The sequence below is a fragment of the Callospermophilus lateralis genome, chromosome 6 (genome assembly GCF_048772815.1).
Source record: "Callospermophilus lateralis isolate mCalLat2 chromosome 6, mCalLat2.hap1, whole genome shotgun sequence".
Classification (NCBI taxonomy): domain Eukaryota; kingdom Metazoa; phylum Chordata; class Mammalia; order Rodentia; family Sciuridae; genus Callospermophilus; species Callospermophilus lateralis.
Genome location: NC_135310.1, coordinates 40,466,300 through 40,491,571, shown reverse-complemented (window position 1 = coordinate 40,491,571; position 25,272 = coordinate 40,466,300). Strand labels below are relative to the sequence as shown.

General features: G+C 36.8%; 1 protein-coding gene across 4 annotated transcripts in view; it reads left to right on the top strand.

Annotated features, from left to right (window-relative positions):
• Tpd52l1 (TPD52 like 1) overlaps nt 1–21,459 on the top strand; it is an 89,483-nt gene extending 68,024 nt beyond the window's left edge. The window contains exons 4-7 of one of the 4 annotated variants that reach the window (XM_076858284.2): nt 6,275–6,376; nt 13,231–13,269; nt 16,275–16,335; nt 20,801–21,459. In XM_076858284.2, the coding sequence (XP_076714399.1) occupies nt 6,275–6,376; nt 13,231–13,269; nt 16,275–16,335; nt 20,801–20,929 (331 nt within the window). In that variant the 3' untranslated portion in view covers nt 20,930–21,459. The remainder of the gene's footprint in view (nt 1–6,274; nt 6,377–13,230; nt 13,270–16,274; nt 16,336–20,800) is intronic. The other 3 variants (XM_076858285.2, XM_076858286.2, XM_076858287.2) reach the window with 3 other exon arrangements.
• The last annotated feature ends 3,813 nt before the right edge of the window (nt 21,460–25,272 follow it).

The following is a 25,272-nucleotide window of genomic DNA, read 5'->3' as shown; positions in this document are numbered from 1 at the left end:
TGAGAGACCCGGGAAAGAGGACTGTGCGGGCACAGAGGAGAGGCATAGAACAGACTTTGTGAAGCACAGATTCCCAAGCTTTCTGCCACCTAAACACATTGACCTCAACCTGAGGATATCCTAACCTTTTTTACTTTTGCTTAAGGAAAACATGTTCTGATTCTCCATTTTACTTATTAGGTAAGTCATAAATGGTGTAATCTGCATTTAAAGTAAGAGACGCCAGTAATCTAGGATGTCAAGTATTATTATTTCCACTTAAAACAAATGGTTGTCGAGTCAAACAGAAGGTTAATATCCATTATTTGATTATTGTTAAACACAGTTCTTTATATTAGGGCTGAAAAACAATTTTAAGTGTCAGCAGTACAAACTTTGTACCAGATTCTGTGGCCTAATAAAGAAAGTCAAGTGCAAATATGCCAACTTCTTTGAGGAGTGACCTGACAGAAAGATCTTTTCTCAAGATTTAGGCTCCTTTCTTCTGGATGGTGATAATATGCTACTTATTCGATTTTTTTTTTGTTTTTTTTCCACAAGTAATTTATTGAATATCCAACGACTATTTATTTTGTTTTAATTTTATAATTTTTTATTTTAATTGTACTAATTATGGGGTACAATACAATAATTTGGTAAAATTGTATATAATATGTAATGATAGAATCAGAGTAGTTAGCATTTCCATTTAAAGATGTTAACAAAATTTTTGAATAACATAATAATTGTACATATTATGAGGTACAAAATGGTATTTCAATATCTGTAGATAATGGATACTGATCAAATCAGGGTACTTAATATTTCTGTCTCCTTGTCATTACTTGTATTTGGCATCTTCAAGCTCCTCTCCTCTAGTTCTTCATAAAATATGTAACAGGTTCTTGTGAATTATGGTCACCTACTGTGCTATGGAACCCTAGAACTTATTGCTTCCGTCTAACTGTGTTTTGATACTCCTTATTCATCCTCTCTCTATTCTCCCTCTACCTCTCCCTTCCCAGCCTCTAATAATTACTGATCTATGTTCAGATTGACTTTTTTAAGCTTCCACATGTGAAAGAGAATATGCAATATTCATGTTCTGATGTCTGCCTTATTTCACTAAGCATAAATTTGCTACAAATGTTGGGATATTTCTTCTTATAGCTGAATCACATTTCATTAGGGATGCACACTACATTTTTTGTATCTATTCATCTGTTGATGGGCATCCAGGTTCATTCCATGTTTTAGCTACTGTGAATAGTGCAGCAAGGGCATTGAGGTATTTCTCTGATAGCTGATATCATTTCGTTTAGATATATACCTAGAAGGGAGATAGATGGATCATATGACAGATTTGTTTCTAGTTTTTTGAGCAACCTCTGTATGGTTCTTCATAGTAACTCTGCTAACTCATTTTCCCAACAATGTATAAGAATTCCCTTTTCCCCACATGCTCTCCAGAATTTGCTATTTTTTGTCTTTCTTATAATACCCATTTTAATTGGAGTGAGATGACAATCCCCTTCCACCATCCATATCTCATTGTTTGTTTGTTTTTTAAGTTAGCAGCTTTTATTTATTTTAAAATTTAAAAAATTTGTTCTATTAATTATACATGAAAGCATACTTTATTTTGATTCATTGAACACAAATAGAGCACAACTTTTCATTTCTCTGGTTGTACATGATACAGAATCACACCATATTAGCTGTAATACATGTACCTAGGATAATGATGTCCATCTCATTCCACCATCTTTCCTTCCCCATACCACCTCCAATTCCCTCTCTCCCCTTTGCCCAATCAAAATTATGTATTCATTTTTTTAGAAATATTTTTAATTGTAAATGAACACAATATCTTTCTTTTATTTATTTATTTTTATTTGGTGCTGAAGATTGAACCCAGTGTTTCTCTGTCGCTGAGCTACAACCCCAATCCAACTTATTCGATTTTAAGATCAAGTTCAATCAGAACTCCACATAATATTCAGAGATATAATATACTACCTCTGAGATTCTTTTCACTTAGACGTTGATGTGAGTGGTGCTCCTTGGACCCTTTCAGTATACTGAGTTCAATGGCCTATTCTCATGGGTCCCTGGTTACTTTATCACTGGTAATCACTTCCCTGCCTAAAACTCTCTCTCCTTGCTTATCTCCTTGAACTCTCTCTGTCTCTCCATTGTTGATCTCTAAGCATGCATGAAAAATGGCTACAAACTATTTACATGAATTGTGATGGTTAGCCTAGGGAAAAAGAGGAAAAATGTGAAAAAAAAGTGCATTTTAAAATTCTTAAAATACAGTATTCTCCCCATGGACACTGGAGTTCCTGAGAGCTAACCTGACTCACCTTCAAATTTGCCTCCAAGGCAATAAGTCATTCTGGAGAAAGGTGGGTGATTGGGACTGGGCCCAGCCCTATCCTGTCACCAAGGAGTCCTGACCGTCTTCTCTGCCTTGTCTTCATAAACTATAATCTGAAAAATATATCTCGTACCCTTCAGATTTGGCATTAAATAATTCTCAGAAATAAGGAGTCCTAGAATAATTTCTTTAAAACCACTTAACTATTAAAGACTGCATTGCAACATCAAAATTTCATGTAGAAACAGATCAATTTTTCATTGTGTGACATAAATGTCACTCGTACTACACAAAAGTAGTCCCATCTTTATGTTTACTCACCTTCCGTTTTGCTGTAGAAATGTGTTTAGAACACAATGTTGCTAACACTTATTGCTTACAATATGAACTTCTTTCTAGCTATTTTTAATTAAGCCATCAAATTCAGAATGACACATACATGCACAAGTGTTCAAAAGTCACTTGTTATTTCAAAATTCAAAGCCACATCAAACACATAATATTAACCTATGTAGAACAGCTTTACAGGGTCAAATTGCAAGAGATTCTAAAGCAATACAAGACCAGCATGAGAAGGAATTCTCTGACTAGTAGCCAGTTCCTGCACAATGGGAAGGCCATAGTTACTGCAGACTGTTTCTTCACTTTTTCCTTGAGTCACCTTTTCAGGCCAAAATCAATGTGGGGTGGCTGCCCAATAGACTTTCTCCCTTACCCTTCCCTAATCTCCTTTTCAACCCCCGTCTCCCCATCTCCTCTTTACCACTAGAGCTCAGTTTCATCTCATTGTCACTCACTTGACTAAGGTCCCCAGGCCCTGTGGACCTGATTGGACACAGAAAGGTGGCAGGTCTTTTGATTCTTCAAAGTGGGGCATTTACAATAAAACAGAACCTTTTTCTTGCCAAGTCTGATGGCATCACAAAGCAGAACATCTGGAGCAGAAGTCCTAAGAAAATAGGGTAGGGCCTGGCATGTTCCAGGAAAGGCAAAGAGGTCAGGGTGGCGGGAAGTGGGGTGAGGACATAAGAGCAAGAGGGAGAACTGAGCTAAGGGACCTGCCTGTGTAAGGCTACCAAAGGCCTGCATATGTGAACTTTGATGACTTTTCACTCAGTGAAATGTGGAGCCAGTGCAGGGGTTTCTTTCTCTTTCTTTGGTACTGGGAATTGAACCCAGGGATACTTTATCACTGATCTATATCCCTAACCCTTTTTATTTTGAAACATAACTAAGTTACTTAGGGCCTCACTAATTTGCTGAGGCTGACCTTGAACTTGCCATCCTCCTGCCTCAGCCTCCTGAGTTGCAAGGATTACAAGCATATGCCACCGTACCCAGCCCTAGTGCAGGCAAGCAATGTGCTCTGACTCATGTTTCAATGAAGCTCTCTGGTGGCTGTGCTGAGAGGGACTTACAGAGAGATGAAGTAGAAGAAGGGAGCCAATTTGGGAGGCTGTTATAGGAGCTCAGATGAGAAGGATGGTGATAGTCTGAACTAAGGTAGAGGGCCTTGGAGGTGATGAGGAAACAGATTCTGGATTTCCTTTGAAAGTTGAAATGCACCAACAACAGGGTTTCCTGATGGATTAGATGGAGAGGATGAATGAAACAGAAGTTTTAAAATGATGCTGATCTCCCATGTTGCATCTAAAGGGCTGTTCTATTTCTTTACCAATATGCATGAGAGACTATTGCTTAGGAAAAAAAATATTCCTTAATATTTTTCAGAATTATGCTATCAGTAGAAAGAGTCCTGAATTGGGCCTAATTCTGAATCCTAGTCCACAGTGAAAGAGAATGCTTCATTTACATATCATACTGTGTTTTCCTTAATTTCAAAATGTATCGATTTCATTTTTAATACACTGCAATAGATCTGGTTTCATATCCCAATTACTACTTTGTGAAAACATTGTAAAAATGTAATGGATAGGAATTCCAGATTTTTTTTTTATTTATAAATAAGTCTAAATTCTCTGCATTTAAATTTTCTGAGCCTGATTAATCCAAGTGTTTAGGACTGCAGGGACCTATTTAGTAGCATGATTCTTCTGAAGAATTTTCTGCACATTCCATTTCAAGATTGCATCTAAAATCTTATAATAATGATTGATGTTTTTATTTCTGATCTTTAGCAGTTAATGTTATGCCAATTATCTTATCTTTAATAACAAATTTTATTTTAATATTTTATTTGGAAAGTGCCTGAAATTCCATGATTTCTCATGGTCAAAATTTCTTTTCCCATAATTAAAACCTAAAATCATGCAGTAAAATGTAAAAATAGAATTATAATTTGAGTAAGTTGATATTTTTGGACCTTTTCAGGGGCAGACCTCCTCAAAGCTGTTCATTTCTTTCATCTCCTCCCTTCTCATTTGCTGCATGACCTACACAGTGCCATCTGGGGTCCACCTTTCCTGTTCCACTCACAAGCACAGCCCTCTCCAGACTCACAAATTACCTCCTACTCAATAGATTCTTCTTTGTCCCTTGTTCACTTGATCTTCCCATATTTGGTAGGAAATGTCTGTTCAGTAAATTATTTGGTTTCTAGATAACATAGTTTTTAAACACCCTGAAAAACAGGCATTGTGTAATAAATGAGGTATGCTGTTATATAACAGACTCGCTCTGTCTTGATAACAAAAAGAAAATAATAGAATACCATAGAGACTTCAGTCCTAGGGAAGACCAAGGGGCACGTTTTAATGCATTTGCTGGAGTCATGTCTTATATTTGGGACTGAATAACTTAAAGGGGATGGAAGGAGTGGAGGGAAAGGCAAGCTCCTCACAGCTGATTTCATCTGATACAATTTTCTCAATTGTGCCATATATACACTTTGGGTGGCTTTGGGGGAACTTGCCCCAGAGCAATATAAATTGGAAGAATATGGCAAATAGACTCTATGAATGATTTTTTAAAATCTATCCAGAAATTTTGCTGATTTCTCTATATTCCTCAAGTTATGTATCTTTTATTTCCCACTTTATTAATGAACTCTCAGAAATTTCTCAGCCCTTCGGATAGCTCCACTGTCCTTCCTGTCATTCATGCTGGGAACCTGGGGACAGTGCTTTTGTCTGGTTCATATTTCTCACTTATGGTCTCCTGTCAAGTCTGTCTGTTCTATTTCTTTTATCTGACATACCTCTCCCTGTTCCTATTGCCATTATTATTCTTTATTTGGAGCCACAGAGGAGTGTCCTTTTTTTTTTATGTCATCCATTCATTCATGTAGTATTAATTGAGTTTCTCCTGTAAACTTCTGCCAGATATTGAGGACACAAAGATGAATGACTTCCTTGCTCTCATGTGGTCACAGTCTCATGGGGACAACAGACTTAGAAACAAGTAATTGCAGTACTTCCTGTCTTCCTAGATCTATTTTGATAAAAATTACCATATTATCATCAGATTATGTGCCCTTATTATTCCTAACTTAAAATATTAGAAAAATAAGATAATAAATAGTAGTATTTTACCTTTTTCTGGTTACTTTTACCCAAATTAACAATATATGCTAGATTTCTCATAAAAACCTATACTTTCTAATTTCTATGTTACCTTTGGTGGCTAGCACTGTCACTGACAAGTTCCTTCATAGCATTAATATATTTCTTTAGAAATAACTCTCTGCTCTCTGAGTAGTTCCAGCATTTACAATGAAAGACCTTCATACCCCTCCCTGTATTTCTATATGCATGTTCTTCTTGGCTTTCCTACTGATGAACAGCAGTCAGCCCATCATCCCCAAATAAGAAATGATGACATGTGTGGATCATCTTCTTCCTAAGTCTTTTTAAGAAAGGGAATTTTCAAAGTAAGAAGAGAGGAGAAAGGTGAATGTCTGGGGAAGATAATGGTAGGAAAATTGTATTGCTTACCCTGGTTCCCTTTTGGTTCTAGCTACAAGAAAACACATGAAACCCTGAGCCATGCAGGGCAGAAAGCGACGGCAGCTTTCAGCAATGTGGGAACAGCCATCAGCAAGAAGTTTGGTGACATGAGGTATGTGGGTAAGAAGCATGATGTGTTAGCTTTTCATTGCTGTAACCAAAATATCTGACAAGAAGAACTTACAGGAGAAAAGATTTATTTTAACTCACAATTTCAGAGGTTTCAGTCCACGGTTGGCTAGTTCTATTGCTTTGGGCCTGAGGGGAGGTACAAAAAATCATGGAACAAGGGTATGTATGGCAAAGGAACGCGGCTCAGTGCATGGCCACCAGGAAGCAGGAAGAGAAATAGAGGGAAAGGGACCAGGGACAAGATATAGTCTCCAAGGGCACACCCCAGTGACACACTTCCTCCAGCCATGCCCCATCAACCTGTAGTTTTCACCTCCTCCCAGTTAGTTCATTCAAATTAATTAATCCATCAAATGGATTAATCCATGGATGAGGTTAAATCCTCATGATCCAATCATTTCCTAAAAGCCCCACCTGTGAACATTGCTGCAATGGGGACTAAGTCTTTAACACTTGAGATGTGGGGAGACATTCTAGATCTAAATCATAACAGATGGGAATCCTGTTAAAGAAGCATTGTCTGTTGGCTGGTCTTAACTTTCTTTTAATGCATAAAAGTGATGTTTATGATTAAGATAAATTTTTTTATTGGGGTGATTTTTGCTTGAAGGTTAGCCTAGGGGGCCTGGTCCCAAAGATATTTTTTCATTAGTAAAAGTAGAAGTTAGGGGGTCAGGAGGAAGGATTTCATAAAAATGCAGCACACACTGAATCTTGCAAGACTTAAACAGTGGATGTGCTCATTGGAATACACTCTGATAAACTATCCTAGCTTACATTTGTGCATACAACTATGTGCTATTTTTTCTGTGCTAAATATATACATTCATATTTATTCTTTTGATTTATACTTCTAATAAATTTTTCTTTATTTTAGCAGTAATTATGAATGTTAATACTTTTGAATTTCATTTTTAATGGCTATTATCATCTAGTGCATAACAGTAACAAAACTTTTAAGGCAGTACCTTCTATATTGTAGTCATTTTTAGAATTACTGTTAAATAAAACTAGGATAAACAGGAAGATAGTTTAAACTGAGAACAAAACATCCTCACTGTAGGTATTAGAAGCAAAAAATGTAGTATTGGCCATTTTTCTGTTTGATATTACAGTGTCAAGGAAGTTACTTATCTAGAGTTATTACTCTCATATTTTTGCTTAGTTAAAAGAGTTTCAGTTTATTTTTAATTTGGCTAATATACCTTAGGAGATCATTCTTTAGAAATCAATTTCATTTTTCTCTTTAGAAATCAAGATTTTATTGTTAAAACTTTTTCAAGGAAGTTTCTAATTTCTTCTTTTAAGAAATTGTGCATTTATTTTATTGGGTTAATAAACTCTTTCTGTTGTTGTTTTTGGTATCAGAGATTGAACCCAAGTGTGCCTAACCACTAAGCAATATCTCCAGCCCTTTTTAAAAAATTTTTGATTTTGAGACAAGGTTTTGTTAAATTGCTTAGAGCCTCACTAAATTGCTGAAGCTGGCCATGAACTTGAGATCTTCCTGCCTTGCCTCCTGAGTTGCTGGGATTACAGGTGTGTGCCATTATACCCAACATGATTCCTTTTTTTTTTTTTTTTTTTTTTTGATACTTAACCACTGAGCAATATCCCCAGCCCTTTTTATATTTTATTTAGAGACGAGGTCTTGCTAAGTTGCTTAGGATTTAAGTTGCTGAGGCCGGTTTTGAACTTGTACTCCTCCTGCCTCAGCCTCCCGAGCCACTGGGATTATAAGCATGCACCACCGTGCCTAGCCATCAATTCTTATTTTACTTATTTCTCTGCAGCTTTGATATGCGGAGGCAAATATTTATATCTTGGTGCATTATGCCAATATTCATGAACCACCTTAACAACTAGGCATTCATGAGGATAGAGTTAAGTAAGGACATATGTGTGAATCTGAGTATATTGTTTTTATCTTCATTTTTACTAAACTGCACTATCAAGAGCAATTCTAATTCTTCAGAGGCAACATGCATTGAACAGGTCAACTTTCTGAATTTTTAGTGACTGCCAGAGTTTAACAAATAAGATTTGCAGTCATTTTAAAGGCATTGTAACATTTTTCTAAATGAATTCATAATCCTTTAGAACAGGAAAGATCCTAATACTTGTTATACCAGAGAAAATACATTTTTCCATATTTATAAAATTTATTTTTTAGATACACAGTTGAAATCTTTCACTTGAATGCTTGGACCTCTGCATAATAGTGACAACTAGAATAGTTTTTTCTCCATTTTTAGGGAATCTTGCAGACAGCCCCAGAGCTTGTTTAAAATGAGTGTCTCACCTTTCCAAGATTGTGCATGAGTGGGTATTGGTGGAATCTAGGAATCTGCCTTTGTAACAAGCTCTCAGGTGGTTTGGCTTCAGGTGATCAAATTAAGAAGAGGACCAATATAACTTAGCTTCCTGTACTCAACTGTACTCATTTACAAAATGTGGATAAGAGTAACAATGTTGGGTATAGCTCAGGGCTAGAGCATGTTCTTCATATACAGGAGGCTATGGGTTTGATCCCCATCATCACACACACTCACACACACACTCACACATGCACACACACATACACAAGGTAGCAACAACATTCAGTTATAAAAGATGCAGAAGAGAGTTTGGCATATATTTTACACTCAATGAGTACTAGTTTTAATCTTTATTAAGTGACAAGCTTAGTTTCAGGGTTATCCCACATGATGGAAATTAGGAAGCATCCATTAACAGGAGTCTACACTGTGTTTTGTGAAGCTCTTCACTGTTTTTGCACATAATGAGGAATGAAGACTGTGTTGCACATATGCTGTATGTTGATATAATCATGTTCATACAGTAATTCAATATCATATCCAGATTGTAGTGACTCCTGTTTTAATGTGGCTTTGTTTTAGCACAGTGCATAACCTATTTTCTAGGAGTTCCACACTTTTCATTAATTATTGTTTCATAGAGAAAATACAACACTGAACCAGGAAAGATGGCACATGACTGTAATCCCAGTAGCTTGGGAGGCTGAGACAGGAGGATTACAAGTTCAAAACCAGCCTCAGCAACTGAGTGATACCCTAAGCAACTTAGCAAGACCCTGTCTCAAATAATAAAAAGGGCTGAGGATGTGACTCAGTGGTTAAACACCATAGGGTTTAGTCCCTTATACCAAGAAAAGAAGATACAACATTGTCATTATAAATTGGCTAAAAATACTACAAAATGATGCCTATGTTTTTAGAGACTCAAATACAGTCCTGAAATATTTTGAGAAGTTGGAAAAATTTAGAGCAAGTATTTTCATAGCATTTACCTTGCGTTAGGTATTTTTATTTCTCTCAAGTTATAATGTGTAACATTTGTGTATTAATGAAGATAATTCCCTGCAAAAACAATAAATATTACAAAGAGTCTTTGGTTTTAAATTATTATATATATATAAAATATATATATATTATATATATATATATATATAATTTTAATATTTAATAAGTTCAATAAAGACTCTTAAATGAGAAAAATTACAAAGTTTTGACATTTTGCTCAAATCAATGTGCCAATTTATAAAATGACAGTGGGGGAAATGTTAACATCTTTGCACGAATTTTTACCTTAAACCCTTTTATGGTTTAAAGTATCATCTTATTCTAGATTTTTAAGTAGTTACATGATAAAATTCTTTTGTGCATTCTGAGAACACATTTCTGAACTTGTTCAAAAAGATTATCAGCCAAATTTAGATGTCTTAGGAGAAAAACAGTATCTTATACTCTTTCTTTAGAATAATTCCAAATTAGCTGGGTGTGAAGGTACAAGCCCGTAACCCCAACTGTGCTTTAGGTTGAGGCAGGAGGATAGCAAGTTCAAGGCCAGCCTGAGCATCTTGCTGAGACCATTTCAAAATAAAATAAAGTAACATAAAATAAAATAAAAAGGGCTGGAGGTGGGGGACTTGCCTAGTGTGCCTGAGGCCTTGGGTTTAATCCTGAACATTGCAAAAAATCAATCCGACAACATGAACTTTTTAAAAATAAAATAAAAATCCCTGTGTCAGAATTTATATGTTTTATAAAAATAAGTTGTATTTCCTGAGCTAAATAATAGTTTCATTTTAACCTGACTACAATTAGGTGATGTCACCTTGGGCCAGTCATGAAATTGTCCAATTTCTTTCTCTCTATATAAAATAGCTTTTATAATATCTGCTTCACCAAAATGTTTACTGTGAAATTAAAATGAAATCACATTTATGAAAGTACTATGGAGGAAATGGAAAGTGTTGGAAACATTTTCATAATAATATTGGCATATTTTTCAGAATTTCTCAGTGAATTTGTTCAAACCTATAATCCAGTGAGAATGAAATGTCTGGAGGAGGCACATAATGTTACTCATATGGCCATGAAAAAAACAAAGAAGCAAAAATTATAATAGATTTTTAAAAAATCTTTAAAACATGTTTTAAAATGCAGTTGATGGGCTAGGGACATAGCTCAGTAAGTAAAGTGCTTGCCTTGCATGCACAAGGCCCTGGGTTCAATCCCCAGCACCACCAAAAAAAAAAAAAAAAAAAAATGCAGTTGGTCCTCTGTATCCATGGGTTACCCCTCTGTATCCAATCAACTGCAAGTTGCAAATATTTGAAAAAAAAATCATCTTTACTGAATGGATACAGATTTTTTTCATATCACTCACTACTCCTCTAACAATACAGTATAACAAGTATTTTCATAGCATTTACCTTGCGTTAGGGATTCAAAAAAAAAAAAAATATATATATATATATATATAGGAGGATGTGCCTAGGTTATATGCAAATACCACACCATTTTGTATAAGGAGCTTTGGCATTGCAAATCTTGGTTTCCACATGGGGTCTTGGAACCAATCTCTCACAGATGCAATAAGTCAACAATATACTCAAAGAAAAAAAAAAATGGTGAGCCAGATGTAGTGGAACATGCCTATAATCCCAGCAGCTCCAGAGGCTGAGACAGGAGGATCACAAGTTCAAAGCCAAGGTGAGATGCTAAACTACTCAGTGAGACCTTGTCTCTAATAAAATACAAAATTGAACTGAGGATGTGGCTCAGTGGTTGAATGCTCCTGAGTTCAATCCCTGGTACTCTCCCCATCCCACCCCCCAAAAAAATGGTGAATGGAATATGTAATCTTTGTTTTTAAGCTCTTGAGAGGGGACAACAAGGGTCAGTGTGGCCATTTCTTTAAATCCGACATGCTAACTCTGCCCCTGCTCTTCTCTCCCATGCTGCCTGGATGCAGGTCTCACTCCATCGGGTAAGCACTGTTCTGCTAGACTATTTTCCAGACAGTGTACATACCCAGGAAGATACCAATTGTGGGACACCTAATACATTTGAATTTATTTAAGCATGTATTTATCTCGTTTCTAATATTTGCACCATTTCACTCGCTGAGCAATTTCTTAGTAACTTCTCTTTTCTGCAATGTTTCTTCCTATGTTTGAAAGATTCTAAGACTAGAAAAAAGAAAATCAAAAAAAAGCAAGTGCAAATTGAGAATAATGTATTTTTATAAAACTTCTAGAAAATGAAACTGCACATAGGAAAATTATTTTCTCTAGATTATTGTGTTTCTCTGAATTTCTTGTCATGGTTACCTGTGCTGATAATCTCCATCTTCAACTTTCTGTACTTTCTGAAATTGAAGGTAAGAAAGGTGGGTGAAAACGCCCATATGCAAAGAAGTTGCAATGGTCAATCTCCTGCCTCTGAATTAAGCCTTCTTTTAGCTAGAATTTCACCATAAACTTAAAAAGAAATTCCTAAGTAATTGCTTGTATTAAAAGAGATGAACAGATTGGTAATGTTGAATATCTTTTAGTGATATCTTCAAATGTAATTTCTCAGGAAATATTTTTGTCTATAACATATGTATGGAGCATTTAGGGTAAGACTCTAAGTATCCCCTGAATTCCTTCAGTTGTTTTCGTTTTGCATTCCAATAAAGTGCTGCCCTTACTATTGAAGTCAATGGATATTGTCAGGGAAGGGTGATAAATTTATCCAAGACTATTAGCCTTTGGTAGAAGAGAAAGCAGGGGCCGTGTTGGAAAATGGATGAGGAAGAAGTACCAATCCAGGAAAAAATGGGCCTCATCTTGCTTTTTCCCTCTGCTCAGCCTGATTTCTGAGTGGAACTCAATAGAAAATAACAAGGGAGCAGGGAAAGACGAGTCAGCTATTACAGGATTAAGAGGATGAATCCCTAAAATTCTCAGGAATGTTTATATTTGTACTAGGTGTCCCTAACAATTAAACCACAGTGGAGGTAGGAGTCTGACCTTCCATGTTGAACAGTGTGAGTTGTGTTAGCCTGGCATGCACTTCCTTGAATGTATTTTTTAATCATGTACATTTCTCTGGACAGTTTCTCTGCAGTGGAACAACTAGCTTCTGCTTGCCTGGCTTTAATTCCTGGGTACTACTCTTCGCTCCTTACTGTCTTCCTGAGAATTCCTTCTCAGGAAGAGTGGAGACCCAGATTAGACCTGTAGAAGATATCCATGAGTTACTTGGCTGACCAGGAGGATACTACATATTATCAGATTTCTTATAGGGACCGTTCAGTAAATAGAGTAGTATGTGACCATGAACCAGCTACTCTTCCTTCATATCCTTGAAAACTGACTCTGGCCCCTTATGCCCAAGGAAAACAAATATCTTGGTTGCATGGGCAAGGAATACTTCAGATATTTGAGATTGCTGTTTTAGAACTGCAAAGAGGGAGATTTTCATGTACTTATATTGTGCTATCTTCTTTTTTTTTTTCTTTTAATCTGCTTTTGTCCTGAAGTTACTCCATTCGTCATTCCATAAGTATGCCTGCTATGAGGTAATGTGTGTAAAATATTTTACATAACATTGATGCAGAATGTATATGAATTGTTACTTTATTGATATCTAGTTGTAAGCTTCCCTCTGCACATGCCTTTATGTGAAAGGAAATTGCTGAAGTGCCATGGTCTACCTCATCCTTCTCTCTGCTGATCTCTAAGACTCAATTCTATAGAAGGATGGTGTAAGGGGCTTCGGCCTTTGACCAGACACACTGGCTTGAATCCAGCCTTTCCTGTTTTATTTTATCGACCTATTGCAATCTCCTTTCTCTTATTCATACATTGCAAGAAATAAGACCCACCTCATATGGATGCTATGACACCAAAACAAAGTAACCTGTGTTAAGAACTTAGTGCAGGTCTAGGATATTCCAAGCACACTTGCAAGGGTGGAAATACATTTGTTGTTTCAACATAACTAAATGCAAGCCTGGGAGAAACTGTAAAATAAAAAGGATAGGTCTATAGTCCTAGAAAGGATATCACTAGGATGTTTCAGGTAGATATTAAGGTGAGATGTCTGTTGAACTATAAATGTCACAAAAATACTGACTGGGTGAAAACTTATGAGAAAGACATTCCCAGGTTCATGTTGTATGGCTTAGTGGTACAATCAGATAAAATCAAACTAATAGTCTAGAGGAATGTAGGGTTGGGAATTAGAAGACACATGATGTACCAACTCTGCCAAGGATGAATGTGGCAGCCTTGACAAAGTCACTTCATTGGTATCAATTTTTTGGCATATTTAAAATAAGAAGCTTGAATCAGATTTGCTGCTCTTTCCAAGGTGCTCTGTAGAGTCCTAGAGGTGTCTGGGCGACCATTGGTGGTGGGGAGAGCAGGCCTCTGAGACCTTCCCCCACTTTAGTCAGAACTATACCCTTCTACTTGTTTAATAGCATATACACTGTGGTTTTAATACACAATAGAGGAAGTTCAGTTACTTTTTAATAGTCTTGAGACCATAGAAACCAAATTCTTTCCAGGGTCATTTGCAGTGCTACAAGCTTATAGCTGCACATGATGTGATTAAATCTGATTAAACAATTTATCCTTCTTCTCTGGCATGCATTCTGGAACAATTAAATTAGAGGGATGTTTGTTCTACTATTTCTCATGAAGTCTCTTCTACACTGGGGTTATTTGATTAATTGATTGATTTGGAAATTTGACCACAATATTTGATTTTCCATAGTTGATAGTAAATAGGGAATACATATTCAAAATTATTAGTTCATCAAATGAAGCACTCAGATGAAATAATATAACACAAAGCTATGAGCTCCTTTGCTGAATAAATTTTAAATTTGGGCAGCTTAGAAAAAAAAATAATATAGTTTTGCTCTGTGAACCAGGAATCCATCTAGGGGCTTATAGGTCAAGTGCAATCCCTATGAATTTCCTGAAATTAGCTTTTTAAAGAAAAATTGGTTCTAATCATCTAACATATATGTCCACTGTGGGGAAGACAGTGGGTCACAGGAGCAGGCTCAGCCAAATGAAACCTGCAGTAGAAGTGAAGCACCACAGCTATATACTTTTGAGCCACTTAAGTATAATTTCACTAATATATTCATCATGAAACAGAAATATTATAAAGGACTACTTATAGGAATTTGACTGTTTCAGTCACATACATAGAAGGTGTAATGCCATGCCCGGCTCTTCTAAACTCACCAGTAGTGTACACAGCCTAAATGGAGGTGCATTTTTGGCCATTCGAAGCACCAAAGTTTCAGGAGGCAATCCCCAGATAAGTCAAAGTCAAATTCAAAAACATATTTTCTATATTAGTTGCCTCTTGATAGTTTTAGGGGTATGGTTCATCTCACAACATTCAGTAAAACCCATATTTTATAGCAACTTTTCCTTATAAAGTTTCTATAAGTCATTCCTCTTATTTTGTATCTATACTTAATTGGGGAATAACAGATGGGCTTATCAAATATAGTTACATTTAACTGAAACTGATAATAATGCCAGTTGTTGCTTCCAAAAGCTGATATGAATACAAGATTTAAGAGCTATCTTTTAGTTCAGTTCCTATCTTTTTATTTGGACTTAGTGATATCATTTTTAATGGTAATGACTTCATTAAATTGTAATGTCATGTAGCCAAATCCCAAATAAGAAACCAGAAATCACCAATAAAGGATCTACACTGAAAGCAAAAAACATGGTTATGTAGATTAAACACAATGAATGAGTTACAAATCAAATGCCAATTAACTGTGAAAGTTCTGTCTGGTAAGAGAACAAAAAGGCATGTCCTCTTTAGGAGGAAAATTATATGCTGTTAACGCCATTTTCCTCAGGTGTGAAACAGTCCGTAGATAAGTTTCAACATAAAATAATGAATGCATGAACTTTCAGAAACACCATGTTATGGAAGTTATCAATATGATGACTTTTTAAGGCATGGAAAAGAACTTTTATGAACATTTCTCCTCCCCCCCCCTTGAGCTATTTTTGTCTTGTCTCATATTTACTGAAATAAATAACTTTAAAATTCCAAGTAGGAAAATTCAGACATGACACTCTTCAGGCTGAGTTTCCATTTGCTTACAAAAAATAAAATTTTAAAAAAAGAAAGAAAAGAAAAAGAAATAAGAAAGAAAAAAACAGAAGAGGAATGTTTTGTTAGTAGCAATTAATTAGCAAGTGAAAAATTAAGCTATTGTCACTCCATTAACTTATTGGAAATGATTTATGATGCACTGTGGAATTATTATAGTTGTATCATTGCCACAGACTGTACTATTTATTCCACAGTTGAGCATCTAACTGTTTTCCTTAGAAATATCCAATGTCAGGTTATGGTTTCTGGACCTAACCTAGCAGAAGTGGAACATATTTTAAACATGGTTGTTGTAGGTGGCAAGCTGACAGCTAGCTCTGGTGCAGAGGCGATGTTTACAAATCAGAGCAGAAAACCAAACAGCACGGTTGCTAAGACGCTAGGTCTTTGGAGCTGACCTCTCTTTTTTTGTTATTTTAGGAATTCTCCTACTTTCAAATCATTTGAGGAGAGGGTTGAGACAACTGTCACAAGCCTTAAGGTACAGATGAAGTGGATTTCGTGTGATTGGGTCCATTCCATCAGGACAGCTTAGTTATTGCTGCTGTTAGTTTTGAGGGCAAGGCAGGGCCATGAGCATTCAGGGCAGCCAAGAAGGTTAGACCTGAATGAAGGCAGACCCTTTGCTTCTCATATAACTCTGTAGATAAAATCAGTATGGATTAGTGTTGCTTCATCCTTAGAGTCGTTTGTACGAACAACTCAAGGGTGAAATTGCTCATTATAATGAACTGGCTTTGTGTCTACCATTTCATCTTGAATGCTGTCTGCCTGAAAGTAGACATGTGAAAGAGGATTGTGGGTAGAATCAAGGATATCTGAATTCTGAGTTCAGCATGTGAGAGCAGGTTCCATAAAAGCCCCGAGCTCCTCTGGTTTGAACATGAACCAGCAAAAACAAAGCAGGTACTATGTGTTATAATTCCATCCACCCCCCCATTGTCTGTCTAGGCTAGTTTACCAAATTCATATCCTGAGCACAGCACAGGACAGTTTTCATGGAGAGAAAATTGAACTGAGCCACACAATGCACTATTTTATTGTAATGCATTGATTCCTGGGTATAAACAGAAAATATGCCTATTACATAGTATTTTTAAAAATTGACTAGATTTATTGTTTAAGCATAGATAAGTTAATCTACAGAGGGGAAAAAAGAACAAATAAAGTCAGTCTGCTTTCAAAAGGCATAAACTTAAAACAGGAAAAAAATGATGGAAACTATTAAGATTATGCTTTGAAAAATATCTAAACAGTGATTTAATGAGATCTTGTAATTATTAGCACTACAAAGGCAACACTTCTTCACCAGATCAAAATCAGTTGTGTTCACTGCAATTATTGAGCTGCTTCCTGATCTGGCTGTGGGACTCTCATGGGTGCTGCCTGCTGGGTGCAGGTGAGGGTAAGAGTTACTCCTCCCACAGGTCACAGATGCTCTTAGTGACCTGGAGGGTTTTTCTCTTAGTGGAGGGTCTACTTTATTAGGCCTGCAGTCAGGTGTTACAGGCCTAAGAAGGGAATTATTACTCAGCATTTACCATGCCTTCACTAGTTTCATTCACCAACAGTTTCTACTTCTGCAGTTTTATTACTCTGCTTGTCAACACCATCACTTAGCCAGGAGCCATTAAGTCACCCCATTACCAGGAACGGTTTTTTAATGGGAGGGGTATGCAGTGTGGTGGACATTTCTCTTCAAAGAACATCTAGTATAGAAACAAAAGTCTTGGAAATACTAAGTATCAGTTTCTCAAACTTAGTTTTCAGCCTTAGCCCAAGGAGAATGGACCTGTTGCTTGTTAGACATGTTCTGACATAGGACAAGTTGTACTTTTTAGGTTTTTTTAGAAGGAGATATGCAGAAACTAAAGAAGAATAAAGAACAATCTATCTTCATTTTCTTTGGGAAGCGCTGGTGACCTCATGGTTTACACAGGATTTATAAATGTTTGATGGACACTCTCAGCCTCGTTGTCCTCAGCTTATAGGGATAGAAGGTATAGTGCCTGCCCCTCCTTCAGAGATGCCCAGTACCCACTTGGCCCACCAGGTCTGCATTGAGATCTCCTGTGAGTGGATTCTGTGCTTGTACGACTGTCCATGGGTTTAACAAGACTCACATCTCACACATCTCCTGTCTCAAAGCCAATGCCTAATTCCTTTTCTTCTGCCCACCTAGGAAATGTAGAATACCTGATAATCGTGCTTTGTGTAAAACCTCCCACCTCCTCAACAATTACATATTTCTCAGTCCTTTTTCCCCTTCTAGACTAAATTTCCCCTTCTAGACTAAATTAATCCTTTCTAGAGCTTATGTTCTGCAATTTACATTTGTGTTCTAAATCTTCTCCAAAATGTCTCTATTGTTCATTTGTGGATCCTGAGCCTGTTTTCTGATGAGGGAATGGCTCCTGAATCAGTGAGGATGAATAGAAGTCTTTGCAGTTCTCCAGGTTGTATTTCCATTCACATGTCCTGCTTTAAGAACTCTTACTTATGTTCTATGAGAAAAGATGTTGTGTGAAGTAAGGCCCACACCTGCCATCTCCTCATGTAGTCTGAAGCACACCATGTGGCATTTGTACCAAATCGGCTGTTCTTTCTTTATATTCAGTCCTAAGCATATAAAATTTGGTCCTGCATACACCCTTGCAGTGTATTAGTGTATGACATCTCTTCTGATGTCACCTGTACAGTCAAGGAGCATCCTATCTATTTCATCCAAGACAAACAGGCAGATACAGAAACAACACCCATGAAACCAAATTTGTCATATTCAGCTGTTCTCCAGTGAATCATGGGCAACTACATCCCTGCCACTCATTCTCCATCTGCATCAAGCAGACCATATTTTTAGTGCACCTACTTTTTGATGAATGCATGGCTTAAATCAAAACCTTAAAAAAGGGAGGGCAAGAAATATTATACCTTTTGATTTCTTTGTGTCCTCTCAACCAGCTATTTCATTTTGAGGTTAGGAACCCCAGCTTGGCAGTTCAAATGAGATTTTGTCCAAAGAATAATTATAAATTTAGGTACAAACTGACAAGTTCTTGGATGAAAGGTCCTTATGAAGAGAAGCTCCAGCAAAGGCTTGTGGTTCACATCTATTGCAGTCCTTGCCCAAAGTATTGCAGTGACCATCAGTAAGCCCATGGGGTTAGGAAGCCCCTGTATTCCACCCCCTCTTTGCCAGACTGATTTCGTTCAAAGCATTCCATTCCTCCTTGGTTTTACTATTTTGATCTGAGAAAACCAAAGAGTAGAAGAAGCAAAACCCAGAAGAAAACATCAGTAATTTGTATTCACTTGATTGAATACTGTATGTGATTTCTATTGCAAAACAGAAGCCAAAGAGAATGTGGATTTTTTTTTTAAAGAAAAATCATGTGAACTATTAATAGAATAGATCACATTGAATTAATCTTAATTTGTTTCTCTCAGGAAAGAAAGTACAATGAAAAATCTTATTTGAGAGCCTCTCCTTGCACCATGCCTTTTTCAGGTGCTGAGGTAACAGAGAGGAGGGACCAGTTCTCTGTACAGAGGCCCATGAATAAGGCACATGGGCCACATTCACCTAGTCACCTGCTTTTTGACTCATCCATAAGCTAAAAATAGTTTCACATTTTTTAATGGTTGAAAAAATCAAAATAAGAGTATTTTATCACATAGAATATTAAATTACATGACATTCACATCCTACTGTCCTCAGCTAAAGTCCTATTGAAACACCGCCATGCTCCTTGACTCAGATGCTGTCTGCGGCTACTTTCAACAGCAGCAGGTTTGAATATCTGGACAGAGACCTTGTGGTTCCTAAGCCTAAAATATTTACTCTCTGGCCCTTTACAGAAAGAATTTCTCTGACCCAAGTGTTATAGAAAATGTCAGTTTAGTAGCTGAATTTAAGAGGCAGAGAGGGATTTTAGTGACAATTAGAAAAAAAAAATACTTGTTTTGCAATGAATGAGCTGCTTTTAAACCCTGATCAACTGTTCAAAAAGGCAGGTGAGGGACATGAACATGTTCCTGTGTCATGCCTGTGCCTCTGAGCAATCATTTGACGACTGTGAGGTATAGATAACAGTTCAACAAAAACATTGTCTCTACTATATCTTCCTTTTCCACATTGGGAATGGATAAGGGAAGACCAATGCAAATATTAGTAAAACTTGCATCAAGCGTTTTTGAACCATTAAATATTTGTTTGAAGGACTTTTAATAAAGAATCTTTCATAATACTTAATCATGTTTTTTTAAATATAAGTTGATTCCTTCATGTTTCTCTTCTGTCAATTACAAGTATACAAGAGAGCCTTGTGAAGCATCTTAACTTGTATTCTAAGGGGTTTTCCTACTCTGAAGGCAGTTGCCTAGAAAGATGTGAAATTAGCAGTACTTTGGACTTGATCCATTGCCAGATCTCTAAGCAGAGACCAGAAATCATGTTCCATTTAGCCACTCTTTCTTGTCAAGAATCATTTTTCAGAAATTCAGATTGTCCTGCTAAATCTCAAATAGAAAACCTTAGTATAAGTCACATAAGGACATTCAGACATTTGTAAAATTGGTAGAATTAATCTAAAATCCAATTCCATTTTGATGAAATCAATTCTCTGGATGAGTGGGGTAGATACTGAAAGTCTACAGATCTGATTATACTCTTGAAAGGATGAGAATCTTAGATATGGAACAGTTAGAGGACATTACTAAAACTGCAAAGTTGAAGTCTGGAATCCTATCCCAAGATCAAAGTATGAATGACATACATTCTATCACTCTGCTAAAGGAAACTAACTTCTCTACATCTTTTACTTATCTCCAAAGAAAGACAGTATTTCTGAATTTAAAAGTAAACAAGTTTTTGGCATTCTTATAAACACATTTGTAAAGATGATAATTAATAACTAACTGCATTTTTTGCCGATTTGCCTTTTCAGACGAAAGTAGGTGGGACGAACCAAGGAGGAGGCAGTTTTGAGGAGGTCCTCAGCTCTACAGCCCACGCCAGCGCCCAGAGCTCCTCAGGAGGCCCCCGGCAGGCTGAGGAGGAGAAGCTGCAGTGTTAGGTCCAGCTAGCCTGCAGTCGCACCCAGAGGCTGGCCACTGCCCAGCCCATCTCTGCCTGCACACACCCAGATAAGAAGACCAAAATCTCACTGGGAAAACTTGAGGTCTTGATGTTATTATTCAAAGGGCCTCTCTAGAAAGTTGAATGGTTTCTATCTGTATGTGTGTTGATGATAGACCACTTGACCCTCACATTTCTGTATCATGGATTGCTATCTTTTAAAATGTCCCAACTGGAGCAGGTACATGATTGGTTATAACTTGTTTGTGAAATTCAACGTTTATTTCCCAAACGTATATCTATTAGTTATTTGCTTTCATTTTTGCTTGGCCTCCTTTACAATGTGCATGTCCTTGAAGACAGAGTGACCAGTTCTTTCAGTTGGTCAGATCAGCAGGTGGAGCTCTTTATGACTGTCTCCAGCAGTAAGATGACTCACTGCAAATTTCATCAAACTGCTTGTGATCTCCTGCACCTACATCAATTATGTATGTTTATTTAAGCAATTAAAATAATTGATTTTAACAATGACAGAATTCTTGCTTTCTTTGTCTTCAGGGCTCTTGATGGCTTAAAAAGTTGATATATTATTCTACACATGCTATTTTAAATCAACTTGGTGAACAGGACAGATACATGAAAGTAATTATAACTTCAGTTATTCTATGATGCTAAAATAATCTTCCATTCTAAAATTCTGCTTCATAGAGTAGTAGCTATTCAACTAAGGAATATCTAAAAAGGGGACAGCTATACAATGGGAGAAGCAGAGCTTTATAACCCCGTAAAGTCTACAAATTTTCATAAGTATGAAAAAAAACTGATATTTTTATTAACAATCATATTTCTATTGTCACTTTTACCTTCCATATTATATGCATCTCATTTCTTCTAAATGGGAACATACATTTGATATTAAGTAATAGGGATTTAACTTTAAGACATATTTGTAAAATGCACAATTTTAAAAGGCCACATTTATACTATGCACATACACACATGAAAGCATGTTAATTTTTTTCTTTTTCTTTTGTATTTATTTTTAATTAGAAATAGAAAAAATGACATAGTGCAATAAAGCCAATTTGAAAAATTCTATTCCAATTTATGGAGTACAACAATCCATCCAGTCTGTACAGCTAACTAAAAATCAAGCTGGTTCAAGAACTCATAGCCTTCTGAGGCCTAACATCTTAGCTGTGGGAGTACACCGAGACATTGAACCAGAGTGGACAAATGTGGACAAAGGGCCCTGCCAGTGGGGGCGCTGGCATTCTCTCTCATTTGTCCTTTCAGGCTGTTGGTTGAAATCAAGGCCTTCCTCATGGGGCAGGAAGCCAACTCTATCTGGCTGGAACATGCACTGTGGAATCACCCCTGCCTCATGCAAGTATAGTCTCCCTGGGCCCAGCATGCAGCTATTGGGAAATCTGAAATGCTCAAATTTGTTCAATTCTCTGCCATCACCATCATTTTGGCTGCACTCAGCCATTGCATTGTATGAAATAAGCAGAGCTATAGTACTATACAAATATCTTCATTCACTCACAGATTACTGTATATAATTGCCCCAGCCCTACTGTCTGAAAACAATATTAAAATTGGACAGAAAAATAAGAAAACTAGTATTAACATCTCAAAGCTTCTAATATATACATTCTAGCTACTTATTAAATCACCACAAGTCTAATTTTGTTAGCTTGGTGTGTGTATATATATAAAATAATTAATGTCACCTTTATTAATCTTAGAGATTTTTTTTTAACTGCAGATCAAACCCAGGGCCTCATACACACTGGGCAAGCACTCTCCCACTCAGTTATGCCCCCAATTCTTTTCTTAATTTTTTGAAACAGGTTCTTATTAAGTTGGCCAGGCTGGCCTGGAACTTGTGATCCTTCTGCCTCAGCCTCCTGAGTAGCTGGGATCATAGGTGTCCACCACTGGGCCTGGAAACCTAAAGGCTTTTTATGGTTCACTCTGAGAATGTATTCTTAATGGCCATGTCATGATATGTGTAACTAAGCCACATCACACAGATTAGAATAATCACATCAGTTATTGGTAGGTAGGTAGTCTGAGCCTACTGGTTGTCAGAATTGGTTAGTCTTAGAAAGATTAAGTAGTGAGCCTTGTTTTGGTCTTACCACCTACTCATAATTGTGGAAGTTCAGAATAGTCTGATTTGACTGCTAGTTCCTCCATTAAGTTGACTTGCTCAATTCACATAAAGTATTTCACAAGTGCTAAAATGTATTGGTATATAATGGACATAACCTTTCACTAACAAAAATTACTTCAGGTCAAAAACATGTATATGAAAGGATATTTCATAAAAAATTATTCCAGGCACCAAAAATTCCAATGTGAATTACAATTACAAAATAAACTAGCTTTTTTATAAAGCAAACCATTATGTAATTTAACTATTTAGCACTTTTACAAAGTGATGATGGGAAAAATTGTAAATTTGTGATGCAGCTTTATCCTATAAATCACTCATAACATTTATGACTATTGGTAGGTTATGTCAACAAAGCAATCTCCATCTTAGACTAAATAATATATTTTCTTAGAAACCTTCTTTGAACCATTGAAAATAGAACACACTGCATGTTTTATTATGGATACTAGATGCCACCTCATTGACAATGGCCACCATGGAGAGAATGCTGGAGATCTAGGCAGCTCTTCTGCCTGCTTATTGGTCCACCAGTACCTGTCAGCATGAAAGTTGTTAAATCTCTTATAAAATGGTGCTTAATATTGTGAACTTCAACCCATTGCTCTCCTATCGGTGTCAAACTGGAATGGGTATTTTAAAAGAAGACAGAATGATGCTTTAGTTTGGATATTGAATATCTTCAAAGATTCACCGTTAAAGGCTTGGTCCCCATGGTGGTGCTTTTAAGAGGTGGTGGAAACTGTAGGAGGTGGGACTAGTGGGAGGTCCTTTAGGGCCTTGGGGGTATGCCCTCAAAGGGGACCTGGGTTTCTTCCTCTTCCTTTTCACTCCCTATCTCCTAAGGTAGGTGAGTTTTTTGTTGCCTCACACATACTAGGCAAGTGTTCTACCATGGAGTTACATCCTTAGCTCAAAATGAATGGTTTCACTCCCTCATGCACTTCTGCCATGATGTGCCACCTCAACATAGGCCCAGAGCAATGGGCCAACCAATCGTGGATTGGAACTTCAAAAACTATGCACCAGAATAAACTGGTTTAACTTAATTATCTCTATTTCATTATTAGTGAAAGTTAATACATGTATTAAAGTTAAAAAGTGATTTACTTATATGAAATGTGAACCCAACTTCAAATTTGGTATTCAAATATAATTTGATAATATTTGGCAAAATCTTGTGATTACTTTGATCATCACTAAGAACGGTAAAATGTTTTCTGCTAATAGTCATAAGTATCTTAGGCCATTATCTGTTGCTATAGCAAAACATCTGAAGCTGAATACTTTATAATGGAAACAGGTTTAGACAGCTCACCATTTTGGAAGATTCAACAGCATATGCTCAACTTTAGTGAGAGCCTCATGGCATCACAATGGCAAGAGAATATGCAGGAGAGATCACATGGCAAAAGAGGAAGCCAGAGAGATTCAGGGTACCAGGGATTGAACTCAGGGGCACTCAAACACTGAGCCGCAGCTCCAGCCCTATTATGTATTTTAGTGTAGACAGGGGCTCACTGAGTTGCTTAGCCATCCCACTTTTACTGAGGCTGGCTTTGACCTCGTGGTCCTCCTGCCACAACCTCCCAAATTGCTGGGATTACAGGCATGCCCCAGAATTACTCTTATAACAATTTACTCTCATTATGTGAGACCAGCATTAATCCCTTCCAAGGGCAATGCCCCATGAGCTAATTATCTTGTACTAGGCACCACCTCTTAAAGGTCCCACTACCTCAAAGCTGCCAACACTGAAGTCAAAGTTTCCAGCACATGACCCTTTGGGAGACACACATACCCTAATCAAACTACAGTATAGTAACTACATCAGCAGAAGACTCCTGAAGAAGTCAACTCATCTTTAAGTAAGAAGACTATAAAATTATGAAGACTATAAAATTATAAAATTGCTGAGTATAGGGGTTGCTTTTTTACAAGAGTATTTCATCACTCATATCACTACCACAAGGCTTTGAGATGAATTGACATTTTTCAAATACAAGGACACTGAGAATTATGTAACAGCTGGTGAAACGCCAGTCCACAAGGGAAAAACAGTAACAAGGAATTCTTTTTTGTTGAGTTCAATCCAAGAATAATTATTTACTCTGCATCATAATTACAGGGTTTGGTATTCAGAAGACCAAGTCCAGGCA